Source organism: Emydura macquarii, unplaced genomic scaffold (genome assembly GCF_026122565.2).
Source record: "Emydura macquarii macquarii isolate MOO-44397 ecotype Brisbane River unplaced genomic scaffold, CSIRO-AGI_Emac_v2 contig_2457, whole genome shotgun sequence".
NCBI classification, from domain to species: Eukaryota; Metazoa; Chordata; order Testudines; family Chelidae; genus Emydura; species Emydura macquarii.
Window position 1 is genome coordinate 2,425,947 of NW_027132594.1, and position 12,037 is coordinate 2,437,983.

At 38.9% G+C, this 12,037-nt stretch overlaps 1 protein-coding gene across 2 annotated transcripts in view; it reads right to left on the bottom strand.

Moving 5' to 3' along the window:
• The window catches only part of CRIM1 (cysteine rich transmembrane BMP regulator 1), a 306,588-nt gene that overhangs the window by 280,175 nt on the left and 14,376 nt on the right, over nt 1-12,037 (bottom strand). For both annotated transcript variants that reach the window (XM_067562678.1, XM_067562679.1), the window contains exon 2: nt 5,811-5,984. In XM_067562678.1, the coding sequence (XP_067418779.1) occupies nt 5,811-5,984 (174 nt within the window). The remainder of the gene's footprint in view (nt 1-5,810; nt 5,985-12,037) is intronic.

Below are 12,037 nucleotides of genomic sequence, written 5' to 3' on the forward strand. Positions count from 1 at the left end.
TACCTGGTCTTTTAGGAGTGAAACTCAGAGTGGATTCATCCCACATGACTCCCGTGATCTTCTGATCAAAATCAAGGGAATCACAGGTTTCTCACCCCAAATGCATTGTCCAATCCTAATTAGGCAATGCCATTGACTCTTGGTCCACTTTTGGGATTCTCCTTTTAGAATATACATTTTTAGTCGCATCCATAATTCTATGGTTGTCCCAAATAAACAACATTGAAGGAACAACAGGAGATGACGACTACCAAGAATCCCGAAACACAAGGGGTTGAGGATCAACAGCAGATACTCTCTTCAGTGACCTCTTGATTATTGGGGGCGGTTGTCTTCCTGGTCATAACTTAAGACCCATTGCCTTGATTTACAAAAGTAGGTCCTTACTCATTCACATCTCATATTTACACTTCAAGACAAATGAATAACATAAGAATTTCCCTGAACTGTCACATCTGGGATACTGGATGAAAGATTATTTCATTGTATCAAGGTATGAAATCTTTGTATCAAGCTGTTTCAAAGCTACTTATCAAAAATATAATAAATTGAAGAGTTTCTGCTCAATGTCTACATGATCATATATGCACGTCCTACCTACCCTCCTTATCTCATAGGGGTATTGTGAAAATAAATTCAGTAAATGTCTGTGAAACACTCAGATACTACAGTATTAAGTGCCATAGGAAACCCCATGAGAAAATAAATAATTCTGTCTTCAGAGCAGGGTTTCAATGGTGTGCAGTAAACAAAACCTAGGGCTACACCTTGAACAATGAGGATAAAACAAAATATTGAATAACTGCTCATATGTTGCTAGCAATTTATTTTTATTATCTTTAATTACTTTGTACTTGTTTCTTTACTTAGTTTTCTAATTGTTAGTTACACAAAAATGTGTTTCCATGTCATTAACCAGTTAAAGTCAGAGACCTCAAGAAAATGTAGTTATTTGTGCATCAGTGTTCCTGGAGTAAGGAGTTAGTAATGAGCAGTGAAATTGGGCACTGGGAGTTACAGGTTTGTTTCCTGACTTAAGTGATAAATGAAATTTGAGAAGACTTTATCCTCCTTTACTTCCCTCCCTGGAAGGAAGGGAAGGTTCTTAATATTTAACACTGACAAATGACTGACTGTCAGCAAAAGAGACCTTGCAACATCCTTATATGAAAAGCCAAGGATAATGCCATATGCACTTTCCATCTACACTATAAGCCCCCTGCACATCAGTTGCCAATAAGAGTTTCCCTTCTACCCTGTGAAATAGTGAGGGTAATGCTGGTTTTCAATCCCCTGCTGCCTCCTCCCCATGATAAAAGGTGAAAGTGACTCTGGTATGTGATGTGTCCCACCCTGATATATGAAAAGGTGAGGTTGTATGGGGAGGGAGTGCAATCAGGGAGGGGGAGTGGGGAGGAGGGAGAGACACTCTATTAGAGAGGGTTGTCTTCCTTTCTATTGGAGTGCTCTGATTTCTGGGGTGTGGATGCCTTTGATGTATAATGAAAATGTAATTAATGCCAGTCAACATGCTTGTTTGACAAGACCTAGTTGCCACAAAACCATGATCTCATTTTTTTGATATTACAAGTTTGGCTGATAAGAACTGCACAGATGTAATATATTTAGACTAGGTATTTGACAGCCACACAACATCATGATTAAAAAAAATCAGCACTATACAATAGATCATATGTTAAATAGATTAAGAAATGGACAGATTCAAAAAGTAGTTGTCAATGGGGAATCATCAAAAGGGGATGTCTTAGTGGGGGTAGTAACAGGGACAGGTACTAGGCCTGAGTCAATTTTTATCAAAGACCTGGAAGTAAATATAAAATCACTACTGACAAAATTTGTGATACAAAAATAAGTGGAGTAGTAAATAAGTGCAGTCACACAGAGTTATGTGGGTTGCTTGATAAGCTGGACCCATTAAAATAAAAATACAGTCAAATGCAAAGTTGTCTCAAGGAACAAAGAATGTAGCCATACCTACAGAATGTGGGACAGTATCCTGGACAGCAATGACTGAAACGGAGTTCAGGGTCATAACAAACATGCAACTGAACAAGAACGCCCAGTGTGACGCTGTGGCATACCTGGCTAATGTGATCCTTGGGAATATATATAGGGAAGTAGGAGGGTGATTTTTAACATACGTATACATCACTATTGACATTAAAACAATGCATCCAGTTCTGGCGTCCACATTTTAAAAGGCATGTGAAAAATTGGAGAGTTTTCAGAAAACAGCTACACAACTGATTCAAGGAGTGGGAAAAATGCCTTTCGGTGAGAGAGACTTAGGTCGACAGAAGCTGCCTTGTGTCCATCTAGCTGTGAAAGACGTCACTCAAATCTGGCTCCCGCCTATGTACATGCCTCTCTACGCCGTGTTAGTAACACCACTTCCCCAAGCGGCGTAGAGTCACAGTTGATGTAATTAGGTCAGCGAAGTATCAGTATAGACACTGCATTGCTTATATCAACTGGTACTGGCTTTCAGAAGACATCACACAATGTCCTACACCGACAATACAATTGATACAAGCCTTTCTGGTGATAACACAACCACCAACATAACGACCCAATTGTGCGCATGCATGTACACTATTTAATAACTGCAGTGCTATATGCCAATGTAAGTTACGTCGACAAAAATTTTGGAGTGTAGACATGTCCTTAGAAAGCCCAATCTGTTAAATTTATCAAAAACATGAACGGGGAGCTTGATTGTGCTGTTTTAGCAGACTTAACACTGAACACATCTGTCAAGTAAGAGTCCTGTTCACAATCAATTTTTAGATTAAGACTAAATTTTAAAATACACAGGCCATGTCCTGACAGGCAAAAAGGGTGTGTTTTCCATGTTTATTTCAGCTCAATCCCTTTATCTTGATGCAACTGAAAATTCTAGTAAAGATACAAACTAACATGTTTGAAGCCCTATTTTAGCCTACGTAGGAGCACAGTTTAAGCGAAGGCTCAGGGAGATTCTTAGTTTGGCCAAAATGTTTTGCCCTTCCCTAATTCTCAGATAACAGTGAATCACGCAGTGCTTGTCTCCAGAGTTTTTGTACCACTTGAAAAACCAATATAATTAAACAAGTACAACTCCCTGGTGCGAACGCAGTCACACTAATATAGCTTATTCCTGTGTATTTACAAGAATAAAGTCCCAAGAATTTTTTTTTTGCCTCACAAGTGTATTTGGCAGCATTCATAATATGGCCTTTATTGCACTGCAGTAATGGATAGTAATGCACATGAGGTTTGCTGTTTGTGTCCTTTATTTTGTTTTTCTTATAACCCACTTAGTGGGTTACAGCCCACGAAAGCTTATGCCTGCAAAAATTAAATGTGTTAGTCTTTAAAGTGCTACAGGACTCTCGTTGTTTTTGCTGTATACAGACTAACATGACTACCCCTCTTGTTTTTTTGTGTTTCTCAGCTCGTAGATGGAGGAACAGTCCTGTTAAAAGTATATCCACAGGGTTGACACTTAATATGCTGTCATTTAATTGTCCTCTGTCATATTCTTCAAGAAAATCTGTTGTGGATACCATTTTCTCTCCCTCCCCTTTTGCTACTAATTCAGAAGAAATAGGCTTAATCTGTGGAAAGTCAGATGCTGTAAATCATGTTCTGTATGATGCTTTGAGTAGTTCGCTATCAGCAACGAACACCTGTTAGGAACTTAGCTCAAAACTCTTGGAGAAGAAAATTGCATTAGGGCTTTGTCATGAAGTGACAATGGTTTACATGTTAACTAGCATTTCAGTGTTCCAGGAGAGAGAGTCCTGAATATTTTTATTTTCTCAAAGTATTCTCTGTTCAAAACAAACAAATAGAGCAAAAAACCAGTAAAAGACAAAACTTGTTCTGTTCACTCTTGAAGTATTTAATGTTTCTTCAAAGACTTTTCTATAGTTTCATAATTGAAGGGCTTCACAAGCAGTACAAAGTAGAAAGAAGAGTACAGGCTAAATCACTTAGAAATAAATTACACATGATAGTAGATGTCATTTGAAGCTTGTTAGGATATACAAAAACATGTGCACTATTATCTCCCAGAAATACAAACAGTAACATTACTAATTTACGGGATTATTAATTAGACGTTTGAAAAGGTACTTGACTTTTATCCATGTACTTTACAAACATTAATCCTCAGAACACTCTTGTTCAGATCAATATTATACACTTGTTTTCGGAGATGGTCAAGTCACAGCTTCTCAGTCAGTTTCTCAGTCAGTTTCTCTAAAACCACAGAAGCTGTCTCTGTCAGAATCAGGATTAGAATTCAGAACTTCTCTCTCCATCACTTCAAGTTATGAATTGTGAAATAACAGCAGATCAAGTTTGAGCCTTGTTTTAAAATTTAAGTGATAGTTTCTTTGCTACCTTTCACACTTCAGACACATCCCTTGGTCCTACTACACTACTAGACCAGCGCTAACCACACATTTTGCACAAATTTAAAAAAAAAACCAAAAAAAAAACCACATCTTTCAATTAGTGAGTCTGATATCCAATAAACTAGCAGTACAACCCCCTACTGTGGGTGAGCTACTAACAGATCAGACCCAGCACAGAGAAATAATCACTCGCCTAATTATTATTCCCTATTTTTCTAGTTTGAGAACTTTAGCACATTTTCAAATTACTGTCATTTTCCATTGCTTAATTAAGTTTCAAACACTTAAGCAAGTCTTTAAAAACATTTTGTTTTCCTGACAAAACTTGTTTGTTTACTTATTTAAAATACCATCATAACTCAAACCAACATGACTAGTATTCTTTTAGAACATTTAACTTTAAACACTGCATTGATTCACCACGTGAAGTTACAGCTTTGGACTTTTAGTTGAGGTCAATTCACTCATTCACATATTTGAAATAATCTCCTTGTAAATTCTTAGGATGTGTTGGAAAATAAATGTTATGACAAAGTAAAATTGCAGAGACAGCTGTCAAGAACTACCACATTTTCCATCCCAGCTCAGAGAAGTTTGAAGAAAGTACTTCATGCAAGTTTGATTGCAACATGATATCCCTGATCTGACTCTTTGGCTGAACTTAGGACTGCTTTGTTACGTACCATGTGATATAGCAATGTCATAAATGCTATGACAACAAATGTGAATCTGAGCATAATAAACTCATACAAAAGTGTTAATCTAAAGTGAACTAGAACAAAAGGAAGACAAGCATCTAAGAAGTACTAGTATGAATAATTCTACATTATATATTTCTGAAAAAGGAATAGCAATTCCAGTATCGTACAGAAAATTGTGAATCAAGGCAACCAAGAACACCTTACTTTTTTTTAACCTCTTTATTTAATGACATTTAAGATACGATAGACTCATGAACGAATATAGGGGCTATCACTTTAAATTTAAGTGTAATTTTGAACAACTTGCTTTTCCAGAACTATAAAACAATTTTTGAAGCCGCACAAAAGGTCAAAAGGGGACACCTAAAGCACAAGTTGGGTTAGTTTTGTGCTTGTAAGCAGTAAAATGCATTTTAAAAGACACTTATAGCACAAAGAGATATCAGTCTCATCCATTTTCAAATTGTGGCTTATCATTCAAGACACCTCATCTTCCTCAGACTCCACAGTGTTAATATCTTTAAGACTTAAAAAACCTGCACTTTTATTGTTCTCTCAGGAAGTTAAAGGCAGTTACTCCCTGAAACCACTGAAATTGTTCTAAGGGTCAAGGATTATCACCTAGGCCCTAGTGAAAGATACACAATAAGGAATTACAAGTTGAAAATTACTGAAATCAAGTGCTTACCTTCAATCCTTTTTAAAGCTGACAGACAAGTATCCTGGCTTGGAAACTCAAATGGATTACTACAGGTGCGAATGGTGTCACATTCACATTTCCCATTGATTATGTTGCAACCTGTTACAAGGTTTTCATTGCAAGGTTCAAATCCAAGCAGCTGATCATCATCCCAATTTTCATCTGAAAAACCAAATGAAGTCACTATGTTTATTGTGTTTTCACTTATGTCCATTTAACTGCATTAAAAAGTTGCCAACATTGGGTGCACTCTCAATAAGTTTTTTTTTTTTTTTTTAAAGTTACTTTAAAAAAAAATTAAAAACTATTCTAAACTAGACACCCTATGTTTGATATGCTGCTTTTGTATATTAAAATATGAGGGAAACATGCAGCAATAATATTTATTCAGAAAGACTAATTCAGACAATATGAATGTCAAATATTGTATTTGTTACATTTCCTTATTCTACTAGTATTAACAACGAAGAAATACTTTGCATGCAATGAGATCAAGTGCATTGGTAAAATGCATACTCTCACTTGTGCAAACTGCAATATCTTTAGCAAACTACTTGAAGTTAGAATGATTTAGCATGGAAATGAAGTACTGTAGACAATCCGAATAATCAGGATTATACAGGGAAGAGCCAAAATTGTTTCACTGGGTCAGATGAGGGAACACTGAAAATTAACAGAAGTTATAGGTAAACCAAATTAAAGGACCTATTGCACACCACATGTAGTCAGTCTGTGGAATTAACTTCAGCAAGAGGTCTAAGTCAAATAGTCTAGCAAATTTAAGAGACGTCTGATAATATCATTGACTGTGTAATGTCATCAACAGTGATCTTTCTAGTGTATGCAAGAACCCATCACTGTACTAGGAAAGACTGCTCTACTGTCTCACAGGCTCTTTGCTGCCAACTGCTAAGGAGCTTCTCTTTTAGTGATGAGACAAGAAAAATAAGTTCCATCCACACTGTCGCTGAAGTGTGGGTAGCTATGGTGTAAGATAGCCATATGTTTAGTTAATGATAGTAAGGATAATTAGATCTCTTTCCTGAATACTATAATGATTTGTGTGTGCCACAAAGCATGAATACCCCAGATACCCCCCAAGAGAACTACACAATTCAACTGCACAATTGTCACGCAGGGAGTGAGAGATAAACAAAAAAACCAATCATATATTAGTCATTGTCACATGCAGGACACTGGACTAGAGGGGACAGTGGTTTAATCCAGTCCGGCAAATCCTTTGTCACTATGAAATAGCTTGAAGTTATTAACAATTAAATCCTATTAATGACAAAGGATTCATCAAAAATCTTAGTTTAGCAATACGCCTAAAGAGCAAAACAAAATATATTAACTAGCATCCTCCACACTGGTGCTGCAAAGTAGTTTCCGATAAATTTGAAGACAAGTTTTAAAGATCATGGCAAACTGCAGTTGCTTTAAAAACCATAATGAGATTAGGCAGCAGGACAAGAAAGTACAAGGGAGTTTCAAACAGCATGGAGAACAAACACTTCCTTCCCTTAAAGGGATTACTCACCAGTAACTCTTGAGCAGGAGTCACTTCTGTGTCTCCCACTTGCGATATTTGGTGTCAAACTATGGAACTGCCTTGAAAAGTTGTGTGTGGTCTAGGGGATGGAGTACAAGCAGTCTTGAATGAGGGTGACATCACTGCCCTACCATATATAAAAGCAGACATCTCAGCTGAATCAGTTCCTCCTCCTAAACCAAAGGTCCTGCTATTTTAGAGTGTTATGGTTAAATTAAAGGTGGATAGGTAGTGTGAACACAGAAATAATAGTTACTGGTAAGCAACCTCTTTCTTTTTAGTGCCTCTGTGTATGCTCACTTGTAGTAAATTAATAAGCAGCACTCCAAGTGGATGGTAAATGAGGAATTCTAAGCTAAATATGGATTGTAACACCACTCTCCCAAACTGGATGTTAGAGCATGATGATAAAGACCGTATTGCTTGAGGAAAGTGTGCCCTGAATTCTAGATTACTTCTTTGCATATCTCCAACCAGAGGACCATGTCTAATGTTCACCACTGATGGTGCTGCTGTGGGTCTTTAAACCAGGAAGTATTGGTTTCCTAGCTAAGATGTAACAACACGTCCAGTAAGAAAGTGTAATATGTCTCCACGGGTATCTTTCCCTATACACTACAAAGTGCCTGCTTGATTTTCTAAAGGGCTTGGTCTTTCCCAGATATGACTGGAGCGCTCTTATTACATCTATGGTATGGAGACATATCTCCCTAGAATGCAAAAGATCTCAGGAAGAACATAGAGGGAAATGTATTGGATAGGTGAAAATCTGAGGCCACTTTAGGCATGAAGTTGGGATGAGTCATCACTGGTCACTGTGTCTTTGTAGACCACAGTACAAAAAATGGCACTGGTCATCAACGTATTAAGCTCACTTGCCCTCTAAGTAGATGTAATAACTTTGAGGGAGTTTGTTTTGATCAATAAATGCTCTAGGAAGGCTTAAGTGAGAAGCTCATAAAGGAGGGTTTAGCTTCGTTAGGACAAGATTAACTCCAATGATAGTAGGGGCTCCCTAATTTTGGAGGAATGAGGGGGAAGTCATTTACCATGATGTTGAAGAACCTGGGGACTATAGGGTGGAAAGGTATACTCATTTTAAGAACAAACCTAATGAGCTTACCATGTGGACTTTTAAGGAACCCAAACCTAAGCCCCAAAATTAAAGATGCAGATGGTACTCTGGGACTGCAGTGATCCAAGCTTAATATGGAGTTAATCCTTTACTAGTGACCCAGATGGCAAACCACATCCTTTTCTGTTTATAGCACTTCAGACTGGAACCTTTCCTGGATAGGAATAGGATGGCTTGGACTCTGAATGGTGTGGGGAGTCCACATTAGTCAAAAGGTTATCCTCCATGTTGCCAGGTGAAGTGACTCTAGGCTGGGATGCAGAAAACTCCCTTGCTGTTGAGACAAGATGCCCGGAGACAGAGGCAGCGGGCGAAATGGCTTTCTGGACACCTGCAGAAGGTGGAGTACCAGTACTGGTGAGGTAACATTAAAGCTATTAATACAACATTGACTCTGCCCCACCTGATCTTTATGACCTTGGGTATCAGCAGATTGGAGGTAAAGTGTACAGGAAGTGCTGGCTCCTTCTAACAGAAATATATTCAAGAGTGAGCTTTTGCCTCTCTCTGCACTTGGCGTTTGGCATGCTGTTTGGATGCAAAGATCTCTATTTTCGTGGCAATGGATAGACCAAAACAGAAGGACTCTGAACTGGTAATGTCCTGTCTCCATGCAGAGTCTCAGGTACTTGAGACTGATTATGACATGAAAGGAAGTGTGTCCTTCAAGTTGAGAGCCACATAAAGAGATAACATCCCTTCCAGTGTGCATTCTGGACCTGAATGTTCATTTGTACCTGTTAAAGTTTCTGAGGTGTAGCACAGATTTCAGACAATTGCTCTTCCTAGAGACCAAGAAGTAGCAAGAATAAAATTCTTTACCCCAATGTTCCTGTGGAACCTACTCAATGGCTCTCTTCTTGACCTACAGGCCCCTCCAGTGAGATGGGTCCATTTAAAAAAAAAAAAAAAAAAAAAAAAAAAAAGGAAGTGGGAGAGGAAGGGTGGAGATGGTCATGTGGGCTAATGCAGAACTGAGTGGATTAGTATCCATTGCAGATGGTGTCCAGAAATCAGAAGTAATCATGCAACTTGTAGGAGGAGAGATTGGATCAGAAAGGAGGGAATGAAGAGTGGATGGACTTGAGATATGGTGCATGGCTCTCAACCATACCCTCAAAATTGCTGCTCGGCAGAAGATACTATGAGCTGTGAGGAATCCTGCTCCTGTACTGCTGAGGTTATTTGCCAGCAGCAGGTTTAGAAAATGCCTCTAAAATGCACCCTTGATGTGAGGGAGACTGCTCCTAAGATAGAATGCTGATAGGAGAGTCTTCTCCCTCAACTCACGAGAGGTTAGAGGGTGGTTAGGGGAATCACTACCCTCCAATGGAAGGTCTGATTTTCCCCTAGATTCCAGTGGTGTGTCAGTGCTAGATGGTGATCTGTGCCAGAACTGACCTTGTGGCTCCCAAAAGAGTCTTCATGGAGCTCTGTATATAGAGTCCCATATGCCACTGGAGCAAGCCCTGGCATGATATCCTTCCAAAGTCTGGATCCAAGGCATGAAAGGAATGCAATGCCCCAAAGGCTATTCCTAGTATCCTACAAGTCCTTCTCCAAAGAAACTGAAGGCACTCCAAGGTGGCTCTGGAGTGAAATCTGAGAGATTCTGCACATGTAACAATGAGGTAACAGAAAAATGATGCAACACAGTGGCTAGCACCTTCAATGGTAGGCCCCAACTCAGAACAGAGATTGAAGTTGCTATAAGGATCCAAATAAGTGAGGTGTTTAAAGCTGATCAGTGCTGAGAATCTTCACACTCCTCCAGTGCTGCAGTGATGCCATCTTAAGGGCCTCAAAATATTCCAGAGTTTGGGAGTAAGAAAAGAGACAGCTGGCACCTCTTGCACTGGGAGCTGGGTGAATGATTCTGTCATAGTATGTGGTCAAGGAGACCACAGTCTTGAGCCTGTAGGAGAATGAGGCCAAAGTATATCTTGGGTCCTAATTAAGAGGACCTCAGCAGAGAGGCTGAGCTCAGTACAGTCAACAAGCTGTTGAAATATCGGGCTGCAGGCACTGAAAAGCCACATTAACTGTGGCTAATGATTGGGTCACCAATCAGCTGTTTGTCAGGCAGATAGCCTGGAGGGCTGAGCCCTGGAATAAAGGCAGAAAGTATAGGAACAGATTGGAGATGGACTTGCAGGAAGGTGAGCTGGAAGTGACATCCTGGGAAGGAGCATGGAAACTACTGTGAACCTGTTGTAATTTGGGATTTTGGGAGAATGATTTTATCAGGAGGGTTCTGTGGACTATTGATCATTTACAGAAATTGTGCCTAGAGGCAGGCTTTTGAACTGAACTGTGGTTCCTTATATGGCTAGACCAAGACAAGCAGGTGAACTTGTCCCGGAATGACCTGCCACAAGGGAGCACTTGAGGCAGGGGCCACCTTGTCACAACATACATCTCAAATTCACTGTACAAAGCTTTGTCAAGCTTTGCAGGCACACCTATCTCCACAAAGAAAAAGTTATTTTCACACTACTGCTGTTCCAGGAGAGTAGGCTGTGCTCAGAGTGGTACAGTTTTTAAACAGCAATTTATGTATACTTAGTATATTATGGAAACGCATTGAGCTATTGCCTCAGTTTATTTCCATCAAATGCGTGAACTAAAGGAGACTGTCCTCAAAAGAACCACTGCATTGTTGACTTTTACTCAGACCAAGTAACTAAGCCTTTGATATATATCACTGATATTTTCTGAATACAGGTACTTCATTCTCAGGGCTTATCGAGACCTGAAAAGACAATTTGGATTAAAAGTAGCATGTGAATTTAAAGCAGAACATCTATTCCAGAACAGTTCCACGTGAAGACTAACACTAGCTCCTACAAGTACAATCTCAGGAAAGATTTATGATGGTGAAATGACTCTTTCCTGACCTCTTTATAAAATATAAGCACTTAATGAGATAGTTTATTGAATACCAATCTAGTGTTTGGTCTAAATAGGGTATAGGAAATGTCTGGATTACACTACCCTGTATTACAAGAATTAGAGATAAAAAGTACAATTGTTTGTTAGCAACTAACCTGAAGCTCCATCTTCATTTTTAAAAAGGCACACATACATGTACGGTACAAGTACTATGATGAGAAAGTGACTATGCCGGCTATGCCAGGTACAAATATATTGCTGCTGCTAAAAGGACAGTGAAATGTTACACACTATGAAAACATTTGACTCCAAGTTAGTGCATTAAGATAAAGGAAACGCTTTACTACATTAATACTAGTCTTCCTGCCTCTCACCCCACCCCCTCCCTGACTATCCAACCTCTTTTTCATTCCTTTTCCTGTATTTTGTTTTCCTTTTTTCCTGCATGCTATTTTTATTAATTCTTCCTCTCACTGAATTCTTTTTTTACATCCCAAACCCTTTTTTCCTCTGATAACATCCTTGTGAACACACACTACTGCTACATAGAGGTGGAGTGGGGGGAAATGGGAGCCAGGCTATCAAGCTAACAAAAGAAAAAAAATGTATGGGGACAAGGGTGTCACTAAAAATAAG